Source organism: Periplaneta americana, chromosome 11, assembly GCF_040183065.1.
Source record: "Periplaneta americana isolate PAMFEO1 chromosome 11, P.americana_PAMFEO1_priV1, whole genome shotgun sequence".
NCBI lineage: Eukaryota > Metazoa > Arthropoda > Insecta > Blattodea > Blattidae > Periplaneta > Periplaneta americana.
This window is the reverse complement of record NC_091127.1, coordinates 117,539,352-117,556,516: the sequence shown is the minus strand read 5'-3', so window position 1 is coordinate 117,556,516 and position 17,165 is coordinate 117,539,352. Positions and strand designations below refer to the sequence as shown.

At 36.6% G+C, this 17,165-nt stretch overlaps 1 protein-coding gene across 2 annotated transcripts in view; it reads right to left on the bottom strand.

Moving 5' to 3' along the window:
- The window catches only part of LOC138709266 (constitutive coactivator of peroxisome proliferator-activated receptor gamma-like), a 56,365-nt gene extending 40,182 nt beyond the window's left edge, over nucleotides 1-16,183 (bottom strand). The window contains exons 1-2 of one of the 2 annotated variants that reach the window (XM_069839926.1): nucleotides 15,651-16,183; nucleotides 2,634-3,371 (exon numbers count right to left, since the gene is read on the bottom strand). In XM_069839926.1, the coding sequence (XP_069696027.1) occupies nucleotides 2,634-3,371; nucleotides 15,651-15,893 (981 nt within the window). In that variant the 5' untranslated portion in view covers nucleotides 15,894-16,183. The remainder of the gene's footprint in view (nucleotides 1-2,633; nucleotides 3,372-15,650) is intronic. The other variant, XM_069839925.1, reaches the window with a different exon arrangement.
- Between the last annotated feature and the right edge of the window lie 982 nt (nucleotides 16,184-17,165).

The window sequence follows — 17,165 nt, the reverse complement described above, 5'->3', positions numbered from 1 at the left end:
ACAGGATACGGAATTTTCCTGGAGTTTTGGGTATAGTTGATTACACCACATTCCTATATTGTCATCTGGTGATCACAATGTTGATATTTTTAGAAAGAGAATGCTATGTTTTAGCATTACTTTGTAATAGTTATTACTCAATAGCAGTCATCTGCAGCTTTCATTTGTCAACTTTCTGTTTATGGATCATGACCTACTGTATCAGGTTATGTTTTTATTGTAAATGATTTCCTACGTTTTCTTATCTTAATGTTTTTTCTTTTTCTTTCCAAATGTCACAAAATTGTTTTGTTTACTTATTATTCTTTATGAATTGATTAGTAGGCCGATCTATCGAACCCTTATTTAGGGCGGCTTTTGTTTAAACAAATTTCATTCATGTTTCATGACTTACTCTACAATGCAGAATTTGAAGAATAATTATTTCAACCAATAAAAAAAATTGTCTTATAGGTACAGCATTTGTAGACGAATGAAAATTTGTAATGGAAGCTAGATGCCAATTACTACTCAACAGTCGTGGGCGCGGGAGGGGAGACGGCAAACTTCATATAGTGCAGTGTCAGGCATTTAGCAGGGTCAGATGTCATCGATAACACACACATACTTTATCTACTGAGAGTTCAGTCACTACTTGTGTAAATATAATGCAGGCATTCTGTTCATTTCTTTTTAAATCCCACACTCTTAGCAACCGGTTGTTGTTATTAAATGTTATTTAAAATCAATTACACTCCATATTATTTCACAGTGTGTTGATCCACGGACAAAGTCCATTCATTACCAAAAATATAATACTGACATTGTTATTGTTTTAAATACCGCATAATACATAATAACATTTAACGAACCCAAAAACTAACCCTCCTTCATTTCTTCCACACCTGACATGTTTTCGTCTTCATTTTCCACTGCGTCATTTTCATATTCCTTGTCTTCGTCGCTACTTCCTATCCCGTTGTTTTCACTTACTATCCTCTCAATTCTTTCTTCCATAATGCCATCTTTCTCACAATACCCTGGTTCAGTTTCTTCCACTTTGTGACATACTTTCTTCCATTCCGTCTGACCGATTTCTTCAAATCGTTGTCGACACAACACTTCGACATCTTTTATTTTAAAAGTGACTACTACCAACCAGTTGCTTAACATCCCCCCAAATTAATGCAATGGAACTCAGATCGGGATGGAAAGGTGAAAGTCTTAGGGCTATATGGCTGTATTAGGTTAATATTTGGTCAATTAGATACAGGAGGTCTTCTGTGTTAGCTCATTGGCTAAGATTAAATCGTACAACTTTGTTTTGGTACTGCTTTCATCAATTGGGATGTTATGTTTCACCAACCAGGCTTGCATATCTTTTCGTAAGGAATTTGAGGTTGGGGTTTATTCAGTTAAAGTTATGTTTTATTTAACGACGCTCGCAACTGCAGAGGTTATATCAGCGTCGCCGGATGTGCCGGAAATTTGTCCCGTAGGAGTTCTTTTACATGCCAGTAAATCTACTGACATGAGCCTGTCGCATTTAAGCACACTTAAATGCCATCGACCTGGCCCGGGATCGAACCCGCAACCTTGGGCATAGAAGGCCAGCGCTATACCAACTTGCCAACCAGGTCGACGGGGGGGGGGGTTTATTCAGTTGTGTATTATGATATGAAGCATTGTCGATAACTAGGAAAGAGTTAGGGAGTAAATTTGGAATTAACATTGTACGAGGCCATTTGGTGTAGTTATCAGTATCAAATTCTCTGTCAAAGTCTCCAGTTTTCAGTTCCGACCTGTAAATGAGGAGAGCATTTGGTATAAACCCGAACCTTGCACCCTCATGGACGATTATAAGTAGCTCCACTTTGGATACAAGGTACATCAAATCAGGGCTGTTGTCATTAGATCAACTCTTCGAAATATTCCAGGGACTGTACGCTGACGTGTTCTGAGCAAAACAAAAGAAGATTATTTTGGTACGGTCACATGTGTGGCGGGGATTTACACGTAAGCGATACTGACTACGCTCGCCGCTTGAATATGACGACCAAGGTCGTTCTTCAAAATCCTTTGCGAGACCTGTACATGTGAACAATCATTACCAACTTAGTGCACGAATGCTCTTCCGACTGAGCTACCCAGGAACCATACGCGACAGCGTCGCAATTTTTCCCTTTATATCCTCACAACTCAAATGGGCTGACAAGACGCCAGAAACCCAACTTTGAGTACACACAACTCTGTGTGACTTAAATTGTGGCTTTCTGTTAACGTACCTCCAGTAACGTATTGTGGTGTATGGTTCCTGGGTATCTCAGTCGGTAAGCTATTCGCGCGCTAAGCGAAGGGTCCTGAGATCGATACAATTTTTCCTTGAAATTAATCAAGTCTACTTCGCAGGGAGCTATTACCTGAATGCCAGATTTGTATTACCAACTGCTTTTAAGTAGTTCAAAATATAGTGTTAACGACTGTTACAGTTAAATGTTGGTTGTTTTAAACTAAATTATGTTGAAGAAATGGAAAACATATTAACAAAATGTTAAAAATAAACACTGTTAATTTAATATTAGTTAAGCCAAATTAAATATTACTTGAAGAAACTGGCTATTAAACTAGTTCTAGCTCTAGTACAACCACTGTACCTTTGATGTATTTGTTGCAACAGATGTCTTTTCTTCTTCATCTGCAGCTTGTTGTGGTTGGTAACTCCTTATACTAGCTTTAAGATCCTTGAATCTGTCTTCATCTTGAAAGACATCTAACGCTATCTCTTGGAGAACCTTGTCACTGTAGTCTCCTTGAACCTCCCACTTCTTGACATACTGCGCAACTTTAGGAAGTAAACATCTTTTTTTCTTTTTACCCGAACAAAATTGTGTGTGGAAAGTCTTCAACTCCTCAAATGAAATTATATCATTACCCAGGAGACTGGCCAAAAGGAACAGCTGATGACTCTGTAAACCCAGTGCAGTAAGAAGGTCATCTCGAATGAAGACACTGGTGGTCATTGTGGCCAAGTCCAGATCATCCACTAAAAAGTAGTAACGAGCACCTTGTAAGATCGCGAAATCTGAATCACCAGATAGTACGGCAAAGCATCCTTCTTTACGTGCAAATTCAGCAATCTCCCAGTCACATTCTTCCACTGATAATCGTACGTTACAACTACATTCGAATTTAATTGCAAATTGGCCAGTGGCTCCAATAAGGGGTGATTGAATGGATTTGGAGTATTCGGATAAATCCTTGCGTTTATTTTCCAGATCGCAGAAAAGATTGCCAATTTGTTCCATCTGGTAATCGCGCCTCAGGATCCAGGTACGAAGCTTATCTTTGCAAGTGACTCCATCGAAGTAGAAAATAATATCCACGTCAACAGACTGAAAAAAGAAGAAAATAAATGTTAGATATCAGCAATCAGCTGCAATACATAACATTCAATAAGATATCCGCCAGTCTTTGAATACGCAATAAAATTATTACCGGTATTAATAAACATATAAAAAGTAGCATTAGGCCTACTTAATGTACAGGGCATCTTATTTGTTCAGGCAGCCCAAATAACAATCGAGATATATGAGAGGTATTAATAGTTTCTCAGGCGTGATCGGGAGTTGATATAACGTCCACTGACATCGTCACCTGATCAGTGGCGTATTTAGGCTTAGGCAGACTAGACAGCTGCCTAGGGCGGCAGATTTGAGAGGGTGGTTTTTAAGCTATTACTGTTAATTTTAATAATCTACAGACAGGCAACAGAGCCCCACAATCGCCAAGAATTTTTCGAACACAAAAATCACACTGTGACAAAATTGCTATTATCTATCACAGCGATTTTTCCGGAGCTGTGACAGCAAAACGCTGCCACCGTAGCTGTCACAGTTCGGAGCTGTGACAGCAAAACTCTGCCACACCCCAACTTTATCAAGATTTCCCCACAAAGATGCACTATTGAGCTCAGGACGGTACAGGACAATATCTAATTAAATTACACTGCAGTAAATTGAAATCCACACATTGCACTGGCGCGGGATTCGGAAGATCGCGATATTGCAATCGGTATATCGGCTCGTTACTTCGGTCTACCGAGAGAGTTCGATAGAAACTCTTGAGTCCATGACAAACATATCGGGAGAGGAACTGGGAGAATTTTACACATCGATTCACCAACTCCTGAACAATAAAAACAATTTTACATAGTGCTTCACAAAGAACAATGAAAATTTTGATGAAATTCGGAGTGTCATTAGAAATGACATCTACAGGGACATCATTTTATTTTTACTTCAATTTTTATTGTACCTGAGTTTTTTAATGTACTTCACTCCCACCCCTTCTACTAATAAACTTCCAACACAACCAAGGCCGCGTACATGCAGTCAAGCAGTACTGAGTATAGTACGGTTCCAGAAATATGTTCGCGTTTTCTAGTGACGAAACAGCTTTCAATATTGAATCATATTTTCGCACAGATGCTGTCGTCCGTTTGCCTACGTCGCATCCCGATTTTCCCCACCTGCTTCTGCTCACGCCGCTGAAAAGGCTAGTGGCTGGGCTGTCTTAGTCGTTTCTGAAAACATTAATTTCTGTTAGGAATTGGACGTCTACGTAATATTATGCAACTGTTTAAAATAACTTAAATAAAAGGGTCTTGTTAAATAATTAATTGTCACGTGATTTCCCCCCTTTCTACGATCCTCCGACATAACTACTTGGACGGACAGTAGATAGCATGTCTGAGTAATTTTATTTTTTCGGATCGGACAGAAGTGAAGACTGAATTTACACTACGCAAGGTTCGTTTTTACAGAGTAGGTACAGAATTATTTCAACATGAGTTATTAGTACGAAGGACGAAACTGGTAATTGGAATTAGGTACAATAGTCTACAGTGCGATAATATGCACAAAAGGATTGAACCCTGTATCGAAATGAACGGTCACCATTTTCAAAAATGTGTTTAAATATCCATATTTTGATGATTTTACAATTTAACTTCATTCTCTATAGTGTACGCTAATGTGCTGTAGACAGTATAATATACACTGCATAATGAATACGTCCACATGGACAGCTCAGTTCGTGAGTAAAAACACTTATTGTTAATACTGTACTGTATTTTGATTAAACAAAAACTTAATGAAAATTATCAAACTCGAAATTGCGATATTTCCTAGTTTACGTAAATGGATTAACTACTTTCCTTCCCTCCTATACCTAGTAAAGTGATTTTTTTTTTTATTTTACGCAGTATCATCGAACTCCAGTCGTGGGAAGGGGTAGCAAAAGGTATAGCGAGGTTAATATTAAAAATGTTAGTAAAAATAAAATGATGTCCCTATATTACGTTGACATTCCTGCGTAGTGCGTACGGAAGATATTATGACGTAGGAATTCTCGAGGGATCTCAGATGGATAGGAAATGTATTGATTACGATTTTGATCTTCCAGGATATCTAGCACTTCCCGGGCAAGCAGAAACCATGCCGTACGCAACCATTGGATAAGAGTACATATAATAATGAATTGTTTCATAATTTGAGTCAACAACTTATCAATTAATACAATAAACAATTTTCTGTTATTTCACATCACAAGGTTATATATCCACAAATATCTTCGATTTTTTAAAAATCATCTTCAGATGGAGAGACATGAATTGACCAATTGAACATAGGTGAAATGCAAGAAAAAATATATATACATATTATTAATAAAATCAAACTGTTTAAAAACAACATGACATAAAATTTGGTTCACGGTCGTTTCAATATGATAAAACATTTTGTAAAATTTCAAGCTGTCATACAAAGTGATGAACACACTATTTGAATCTCTTGATGTTGTAAAACAAGTTTCAATCATAAAATTGTATGCAGGGCCGCCGACAGAATTTATGGGTCCCTATGCAATACTGTACTCGGACCCTCGTTGAAAAAAGTAACAATTACAAGTTACCAGTTATTCTAACCACAATAATTATTTGCAAAATAAATAAAAGATAACCCCATACACAGATACGAACTTAAAAATATATACTTTCATTACGTTGAAAACTTTTAGCAAAACTTCACGTTAGCACAATATATTATATTCATGAAACATTATTCTTAAACACCTGTATTTTCTAACTTGAGTCCAACATCAACAAACAACTCTCCTTGACTTAAAAAAAATCATCAGTTATGTCATCAAAATTTAAAGACCTAGCAAGATCGCTCTCCAGACTAAGAAGCCAAGGTTACTCAGTCGTTCTTGACACATTGTCTATCTGAATACATTTTTTATTTCCTTCATTTTGCTGAAGGATCTTTTAGCATCAGCAATTGTCACAGGAATTGTATAGAATATTCTAATGGTTATACAAATATTTGGAAATAAAGTATCCAGTTTTAATTCCCTCAGACTATTTAGGAGATTCGTATGTTTCAGTGGGGTTGGCCCTAAATTAGAGACATGAATTGATTTTAAATATTTCGATTCATCACTGCTCTCTTCGTTAATGTCTTCATAATATTTTTTCACGCAGTCTAGCACCCATATTAATATATTCCAATTATTTCTGTCTCTCCTTGTGCTTCTCAGCTCCTGACTTATGCCTGTACTTGTCCATTGTGCAGTTAAACTGTAACCAGTGACACTAATGAAAAGAATTTACTAGACAAACGACAACGAAAAGACGAAAGTTTCGACACGAAACATATAATGTACTGAGAAAGAAACGTATCCTGCGACTTCGGTTTGAGAGAGTCCACTAGCATATTGCAGTGGGCCAGCTGGGGTTTGGTAGTTAAAAAGGGTAAGTCAATAAATAATTGAACGTGTTCAGTACAAGCGACGGGAACATAGTTCAGGCAAATGCCGGGGCCCTCAATTGTCGTGTCGGTGAACGTTAATGCGGAAAACCGATATTCTATTATATAAAAGTCAAATATTTACATATGAAGTGGTAATTTGTATTAATTCTAATATTGTTGAGTTAATATGTCAAATTTCTTTTGTATCTTGCGTACACTACTTTTAATACTTGAATATAATTAATTGATTAACTAGTGGACTTACACGTGTTAATTATGTAAGATCTGTCCGGCTTACAGCTGTTTCAGTGCCTCACGCACCATCCTCAGAGCCTACTAGATCACGGCGTCATCAAGAAATTCTCTGCCTGTTAAGTGGGTGTGTTTTATTGTTGAAAGGTGTTGAGTGGAGTCGAATAGTGTGTGTGTACTGAAATTGATCTGTGTGTTGAGAATTTGATCGGGGTGTGTTTTAGTGTGTTTGTATCCTACACATACAACCCAAGAACCAAAAACTCAACACACTAGAACAATACGAAATATACAAACACACTAAAACACACCCAGATCAAATTCTCAACACACAGATCAATTTCAGTACACACACACTATTCGACTCCACTCTTCAACACCTTTCAACAATAAAACACACCCACTTAAAAGGCAGAGAAGTTCGAGATGACGCCGTGATCTAGTAGGCTCTGAGGATGGTGCGTGAAGCACTGAAACAGCTGTAAGCCGGACAAATCTTACATAATTAACACGAGTAAGTCCACTAGTTAATCAATTAATTATGTCAAATTTATGTAACAAATGTTCTTACAAAATTGTATAGTGCCCGTATGTATCTACGAATAATTATTCATGATAATAAAAGTAATCAGACTCACTTCATCTGACGAGCCCTTATTGCTCACGGGCCCATATGCACTCGCCCCCTTTGCCCCACCTTCTCGGCGGCCCTGATTGTATGTAGGCCTATGTATTGATAATTAAAATGTAAAATTTCAAAGCCATTAATGATACCGTGTTCAGACGAAAGGTTACAATTATTGGTGTTCTGTGAGTTTGTTAATGAGTCACTCGAATCGATGAGCTGTGTGTGATATGTTAAGAGGAGGACGCAGAGTCAAATGTCGAGGCCATCTCATCGAAGCGTTACAAAGCTTGTGACTGCAGTTGTAACGCTTCGATGAGATGACCTCGACATCTGACTCGGCGTCCTCCTCTTAACATCATGTCACACTCACCTCATCGATTCGAGTGAGTGATTAACAAACTCACAGAACACAAATAATTGTAACCTTTCGTCTGAACACGGTATCACTAATGGCTTTGAAATTTTAAATTTTAATTATCAATACATACACATAATTTTACTTGTTTTACAACATCAAGAGATTCAAATAGTGTGTTCATCACTTTGTATGACTATTACCTTGGAATTTCACAAAACGTTTTATTATATTGAAATGACTTAGAACCAAATTTTATGTCATGTTGTTTTTGAAGTTTGATTTTATTAATAATGTGTGTGTGTGTATATATACATTTTCCTTGCATTTCACCTATGTTCAATTGGTCAATTTATGTCTCTCCACCTGAAGATGATTTTAAAAAATCGAAAATATCTGTGGATAGATAACCTTGTGATGTGAAATAACAGAAAATTGTTTTCTGCTTTAACTGATAAGTTGTTGATTGAAATTATAAAACCATTTATTACTAGACCTCGGACTTTTAGGTCCTAAAAATCTTAAATTAGGTACCTAAAATAGGTTCTATCACAAATCAAAATAGGTTCTAAAATTACAAAAATAGGTGAACAAAAAATGACATTTTTTCATTTCCCATTACAAATTAGCCGAAACATTTGACATTATTTCATTGCACATGTCTATAATTAGAGCCAGAGTAAACAACTAACACCTTTTCTAAGTTTTTCATTGAGAAACTGCATCGCTTCTCAGATAACACCATCTTATATGCCGAAAATGAGCGTTCCACATCAACTGATGACACTAGAGCATATTTAAATGTTGGTGTTAGATGCAAGGGAACAGCACATTCACGTTTTGCTTTCCACTAAATACAATGTCTTCGCTCTGAAATCTCACACTGTAATGAATAGAGGAGACGAACTATGCTGCGATTGTTGTCAAGGCAAAACTGGCATACAGAATTACACAGCGTTTCCATATTACCAACTGTAGAAATTGGAAAATGTAAAATTATGTAAAAATAGTTTCTAATGTGAAATTAGGTATTTTAGGTTGTATAGAACCACCATTTTCGAACATACTGTATATTTCCATAATTCGTATATATACAGGGTGCGTCAGAAAGAACGGATGGATTTCACATGGCAAGAAAATTGTAAAGATTCATCAAATCAAAAATGTATTGTTATCAACAGATTCACCAATACATGCAGTTTTATTTATGGAAAACAACATCATCCATATGATGTCCTTGGCTTTCAATACAGGCATCGAGGCGTTTTTTGAAGTTCGCCATCACTTTCAGAGTCATAGCAGGTGGAATTGCTACGATTTCTTCACGAATCGCCGTCTTCAGTTCTTCCAGTATATGTGATCGATGTTTACAAACTTACGCCTTGGAATGATCCCAAAGAAAGACGTCGCAGGGCGCGAGATCTTACCGTAGCCTCGGACAATCCCAGTGCAATGGCATGTTTGCGGGCTGATCGTTGAGGTGGCCGGACAACCTACTGTCTGTCTCCACATTTGCAGGTGTACACGCGCTCCGTGTTCGTCCAGGTGATTTCTTCTTTAATGTTGAACCTGTGGTACGAAAATTGTATTCCGAGTTGGAATCCTAGCGTGACATCCGATGTCGAAATGAGTCCTGAGTGACGATAACAGACTCTTCATTTTTCAAAAATGTCTCTGCGATGAAAGCATGTTGTACACCAGACCAACACCATGTTCTCAACTGAAACTGCATTCTCTGGCTGACCCAACAGTCGTAGTCCCGCTCACTGTATATCTCCCCTCGCTGCGTATCGATAGCTTGAAATCCATCCGTTCTTTCTGACGCACTCTTTACAACTTTTCTTTTGTATATATAATGAGGAACAAAATAGGTTTTTACCTAAAATCCGAGGTCTAATTATTACATATACTTTCAACTTGCTTGAAATCTTAACCTCAATATGACTTTCAAATTGGAGACGAGGCTTTTAGACTCAAACCATACTTAATGAGGTCTTTCCAATATATGTAGTTCAAATATGATATACGGAGAGAGAAATAAAACTATGGTTTATGTCGTGCACGGAGAAAGGTCGAAAATTATTTTGGTATTCTTTTCATGAAGTGGAGGATTTTTTTTTTGTGCCCCATAGAATTGAAAGGAGGAAATATAAAACGTATTGTCAGCAGCGTGTTGGCGTCATAATTTTTCACTTCAGAAAAATTGTGATGAAAAATACAGGGAACAACTAATACTGCAGGAGCCGTTACAAGGACAAAATATGATTCCTAGCCAACCTTTCGTTCTCTAAGAGCGGCAAACGTCAGCTACGCTATTAGAGAGAGCTTTGTTGAATAATTCGAGTAGAATAGATGAATAGCCTTGGAATTTCTGTTGATAAAGTTTCACAGTATTTATTAGTGTGGTTCATAGTTAGGACAATTAAATAAAATTAATACTGCATTAATATATTAACATTTTTCACTGCCTCTGTTTATTGTTGTATCTAACTCATTCCACTTTCTATCCTTTACACGTGAATACCAAACGAGGATGAAAAATATAAGACATTTTCTTTTACGAAATGTTTTATTTGGCAATAATATTCATTAATATTCCGGATCATTCATTCTTGATGTTTCAAACATTTGTTCAAGTTCTTATTTATCAATCTTTAAGATTAATAACAGGTACTGTTAAATCTACCCCAATAACAGCTATGCAGATAGTTACCAAAAACATCCCCATTATAAAAAGAAATAGAAAAACAAAGTACCACACTGTTTTAAAAACTAAGGAGACTTCCAAACCCAAAAAATCAGGGGCGGACGCAGGATTTTTTTTCGGGGAGGGATTTGAGGAGATAGTAAAAATGGAGTAATGGGAAATAAGTTTATATACTCACAATTTGTTTCCGAGTCACAAACATTTACAAGTTGGCCTGAGTAGCGTAGTCGGTATAGCCTTCTGTGTTCGAAGTTGCGGGTTCTACTCCAACCCAGCTGGATGGCATTTAAGTGTGTTTGAATGTGACAGGCCTCATATCAGTCGATTTACTGGCATGTAAAAGAAGTCCTGAGGGAAAAAATTCCGGCACACCGCGACGCTGATATAACCTCGGCAATTGCGAGCGTTGTTTAATAAACCATAATTTTTTTAATTTTAACATTTACAATGACTCCAATACAAAAAGAATGACATTTACAGAAGAAGGCGACGAGCCTTCTTAGACATTTCATCCAGTACTTCATGAACTTTTACTTATACATTTTTATGTATATACATCAAGGCCAGCGCATTTAATCTGTCTGCGCCCATCGTGCTCCTCAAGTAAGTCTTCAAATACCGCAATGTTGAGAACGACCATTCTAGTGTAGCTATAGTTACAGGCAACGTGCAGAAAAGTTTCAGCGCCTTGTGAGTGCAGGGAAAAACAATTTCATTGCACCTGTTCAAAGATGATATAAAATCAGTAGTTATTAGGTGAAGATTTTTCTGATCAAGAACATTTCTTCTCCACGTCATCAATTCATTGAAGAAAGACTCTGGTGATGCATCAATATCATTGGGCCACTGATCACTACAGCCTCAACAGCAGTTTCTAAATCTTCATCTGATGCTCGCACTATGTTTTTAGGCAGCAAAGTTTGTATGGAATTTAGGATTCCCTTATGATTTAAAAACCTGTCCTTGAGCTGACTAATGAAATAGTCTAAGAAGAGAAGGAAAATTAAAAGCCTGAAATACTCTTCATGACTCTCTGTCTTGAAGTAAGAACGCTGTATTTGTCTCCCTGCAGTTCTTAGAATTTAACACTTTAGCAAAGAGAATTATGTGGAAAACTCTCTAATTCCTATGTACATTCACGAATTAAAATTAATATTATTTTTGTTTCTTGTTTCGTATTTTTCTCAAAATTTCGGGAGGGGATATATCCCCTTAATCCCCCCCCCCTTGCATCCGCCCCTGCAAACAATGACTACTGGAATTGGCGTGTTGTTTGACAGCGACCAAGTTACTCACGAAAGTTCTATGATTTCGATTTAGTCTAATTACCTTAACCTGCCATCATCATACCCAAAATATAATATACGGTACCGTTAGGCTATTAATAAAATAGATTAATATTCTGACAATAATTTAATATTGAAGTTTTTTATACTAATGGTGGATACTTGACTGTTCGTCATTCACCCATATGAAGCCAGTTGTGTTGACCAATTTACAGAGTCATTGCACAGAGTACGCCATAGAAGACCTCAATCATAATAATGTTTAATAATTTATAACTTCATATTTATATTTACATACATTTGTATTTATAATGTTTTACTTCTACCATAATTTTATTAGGCCTATACTATTTTAAACGCACGTCCATTTTCAACACTGACTTGCTTGTACTGTGCTATATGTTACCACGCCCGAAAATGTTACGCGCGAATGAACCACCAATAATACATCAGAAACGATCACGTGCGTTTGTTGATACGTGGTACGGTACTATTCTAAGATTGTGCCAAATATATATTATGTCCCTGGCATTAGAGAAAATTGTTATAAAATACCTTGAAAATGCTTAGGATTTATTTATAGTATGGAGTAGTGGAACATGAAGCAAGTAAAGATACAGGGTTGGAAGTAAATCCCGAAAAGACTAAATATATGATTATGTCGCGCGATCAGAATATTGTACGAAATGCAACTATAAAAGTTGGAGACTTATCCTTCGAAGAGGTGGAAAAATTCAAATATCTTGGAGCAACAGTAACAAATATAAATGACACTCGGGAGGAAATTAAACGCAGAATAAATATGGGAAATGCCTGTTATTATTCGGTTGAGAAGCTTTTGTCATCTAGTCTGCCGTCAAAAATTCTGAAAGTCAGAATTTATAAAACCGTTATATTACCGGTTGTTCTTTATGGTTGTGAAACTTGGACTCTCACTTTGAGAGAGGAACAGAGATTGAGGGTTTTTGAGAATAAGGTTCTTAGGAAAATATTTGGGGCTAAGAGGGATGAAGTTACAGGAGAATGGAGAAAGTTACACAACGCAGAGCTGCACGCATTGCATCCTTCACCTGACATACTTAGGAACATTAAATCCAGACGTTTGAGATGGGCAGGGCATGTAACACGTATGGGCGAATCCAGAAATGCATATAGAATGTTAGTTGGGAGGCCAGAGGGGAAAAGACCTTTTGGGGAGGCCGAGACGTAGATGGGAGGATAATATTAAAATGGATTTGAGGGAGGTGGGATATGATGGTAGAGACTGGATTAATCTTGCTCAGGATAGGGACCAATGGCGGGCTTATGTGAGGGCGGCAATGAACCTCCGGGTTCCTTAAAAGTCAGTAAGTAAGTAAGTATGGAGTAGTGGAAATTGGATAAGATCACTGTGAGAGCTGTATGCCTATCCAACCAGCCCCAAATAAGTACTTTACTTTTATACCAAATTCGTCGTGCGTGAATGAAAATTACGGCCATATTTACTAATATGACTGGATTTTCAGTGTCGTCAACATCTCTCAAATAATACTACACACCTAATCTAACCTAACTTAACCTCCCACATAATACTATAAACCTAACCTAACCTGTCACATAATACACACTTGATCTAATCTAACCTAACCTGTCACATAATACTACACATCTGTAGTAGGCCTAATACTCCTCACGTTTAATAAGATAATTTCGTTTGCAAATGTTGCTCTCCTTGGTGTATGTCGTGGAAGAAGTGGAACGTGATGGCGAGTGACTCTTGCCTCTATTCTTCATAATTACATAATTGCATTTAGTTCGCTAAGCTTGTGTTTTGTGGATTAATCAATGTGTTAATGCAGTGACAATTCCATAGTAGGCCTAGATATAGTGCAGTAAAAATCGAAATGTGTTGTGGCTGTGATAAAAGTGCTGAAAATTGGTTTATAGCGCCACATTGACAATGATAAAAGTGTGCAACGTTCAGTGGCCGGTCAATATTCTACCTTGTCAATAATAATAATAATAATAATAATAATAATAATAATAATAATAATAATAATACTACACAAAATTTAAAACACCGATAATGTAAATCGTAAAAAAATTTAATAATGACTGCCTCTTGGTAAAGTTAGACGAGTTACGCAATAAGACACCAACCGCCAAAAAACCTGTTTTCGAGATACTGATCATTGCAATAAATCTGGTTTTAATTAAACATTTTATGTAAGAAGTATTATAACATTCATACTATTACAAAAAATTGTACAAATAATACTAAGAAAAGGCTAACCGATTTTTAATAATAGACCAGCAGTTCATTTAATATTGCAAAGCAAAATAAATCAATTTTATGCAATAAACGAATTTTGCTTATAAAGTAGCAGCAAAATGCAGATATCGCATTCTTAATTTTTGCCGAGTTAAATAATCCATCCAACAACAAATTTGTGCAAATATCTCATTTTTTTTCTTCAAATTGTCGGTTATTCTGTTGTCGCGTAACTCCGTCCAGTTCTGCGTACACCACTGCTGTAGGCTAATCCATAAAAATATCATCTTCACAATCAGACGAGCATCATTGAATTTCAGCCATGATTTTAGGATGAGTACTGATGAATTTTTTTGCTGAATTTAAGAACGTGATTAAATTGTGGTTTCATCCAGGGATTAAAGAACATGATTTCTCATTACAAAGAACTTTGATTTCAATCAATTTATTATTGACGGGTTTCACATCTCACAGCCACATAGCTAGCTGAGATCTATGAAACGAATAAAGTATTATTATTATTATTATTATTATTATTATTATTATTATTATTATTATTAATACTACTACTATTAGTGTCACTTAGTTCAGTTATTTGCAGAGACATCTCATGGTTAATCGAATAACAAAGTGTATTCAGTTCCAGTGTATAAAATGGCAGATCATTTACAATAAATAGATAATTTTTTCCTGTAATAAGTTATTTCTATGTAAACCCCCTTTAGTTGTCATCTGCATGCATCAGATCTACGAGTGTCGACGGTTTCCGTAAGAGATATTAATGCAATCATTAATGCAGTTATTGCAACTTAATCCTTTAGAAACGAATTTACATCCTGATTATTATTATTATTATTATTATTATTATTATTATTATTATTATTATTATTATTATTATTAGTGTCATCTAGTGGCAAACTTCAGTTGTTTGCAGAGACATCTCTTGGGTAATCGAATAACAAAGTGTGTTCCAGTTCCGATACAGCCATTTCTTGTGTATAAAATGGCAGATCATTTACAATGAATAGATAATTTTTTCCTATAATAAGTTATTTCTATGTAAACCCCTTTAGTTGTCATCTGCATGCATCAGATCTGCGTGTGTTGACGGTTTCCGTAAGATATATTAATGGAATCATTAATGCAGTTATTACAACTTCAGCCTTTAGAAACGAATTTACATCCTAATACATATGAGGACACATTATTATTATTATTATTATTATTATTATTATTATTATTATTTATAGTATAAATTGAGATATGATAGTCTGATAGATAAGTAAGCTAGTCAAGGTCATTGATTCATTCGCTTGCCTTCTCTCAGATTTTTCACATTATAATATGAGAAAAATAAAATAAGTTAATTCTGCACACACTCACACGAAAAGCTGAAACGAAACTCTTCATCTCTTTTATGAAATCCAGCATGTCTCCACCCAGAACCCATCCGTTGTCCTTCGCCATGTAAATCTTCCGCACGCAATTTGAGCCATCTACCACCATCAAAGGCTGCTTTCCGGTTTCTTGGCGGTATTGGGCCGCCAGCGTCTTGATATCGACGTTCCGGTAGCACACATTGGAAACGTCGGTTTTGAGAAATGTTTGCAGACGATGAACTCCCATCTTGACCGTATTTCAACTGTCGATTCTGCTCTCTTCCAACGGTCAGCAGCCAAATCCAGTGTTGCAACTCATCATTATCAGTCTGTCATGTGCCTCTAGAATACTGGGATTCACAAATACACAGAATAGCAGGGGTCTCCAAACTATTTTGCTTGGTACTAACTACCAAGGTCGCTAGATGTCGCAGTCGAACAGCTCTTGGGGCACGAAAAGGTTGGAGCCTAGCTTTAAAGATAGCAGGCTCCGCTATCAGTGTTATGAAAGACAAGGAACCTTGGTGTGCACAAATTGGAGCTTGTTTACATGTCGCTTTAATCTCTCAGCTGACTCACAGCTGATTAGGTCATCTCCTTGGAATCTCTATGTAGACTTGATATTGCAATCAGTGTTGCCAATTCAGCGGTTTTCCCGCCAAATCTAGCTTTTTTGGATAACCGTCTCGGGGGTAAAATTATATTATCCCACTTAGCGGGAATACTAGCGGTTTTTAATCTTTGAAGTTTCTGAAATGAAATTCATATTAGCGTTATTGTTGTTTTTGCAAGTTTAATACCGGTCGAGTCTAACAATCGGACAGTAATCAAATGTAAGTGCGGCGGCATTCTAATCAAACGTTAAAAATGGAACATCTGCTGCCGCCGTGCACTAGTACTTCACATGATCAACAAAGACTGTAATATAATAGATAGAGATTACAGACAGATTAAATTCAATTGCTTACAGAATATTATTTGTGTAAGACGTGTACCGTGACAGTTGCAGAGTTAACTATTACTCGTTGTATAAATATACCGCTACAAAATCGTTAAACCTTCTCTGTGCCATATATCCGTAGGCTAAATAATTGAGATATGGGGCCTCAATATCAGCAACGATTTCGTGAAGAGTGACTACGTGAAGTGCAACTTAAGACAAACACAATTGAATTCTGGAATAAAGTAGCCAGTTATAGGGACACATCTAATATAAATCCTTTTCAAGAGTTGGTTGATCTTATTGTGTTTTCTTGGTCTAATGCTCAAGTGGAGAGCAGTGGCGGTTCCTCGGGGAAGAGAAGGGAGGAACGTCCTCCTCACATTTTTCTTCTTTTGAAAGTAAATACCAAATAAAATATGTGCCTTGAAAATCAAGGAAGATTCGATCATTTTTAAGTTCACAGCTATAAGAAAACCTCGTTTGATCGAGTTTTAAACGATGTGCGCTCATGTGCTGCTAGAAAACTGTGAGAAAGATGCGAGATTGTTTGTGTGGAGGAAAGCCAATCCATTCCTT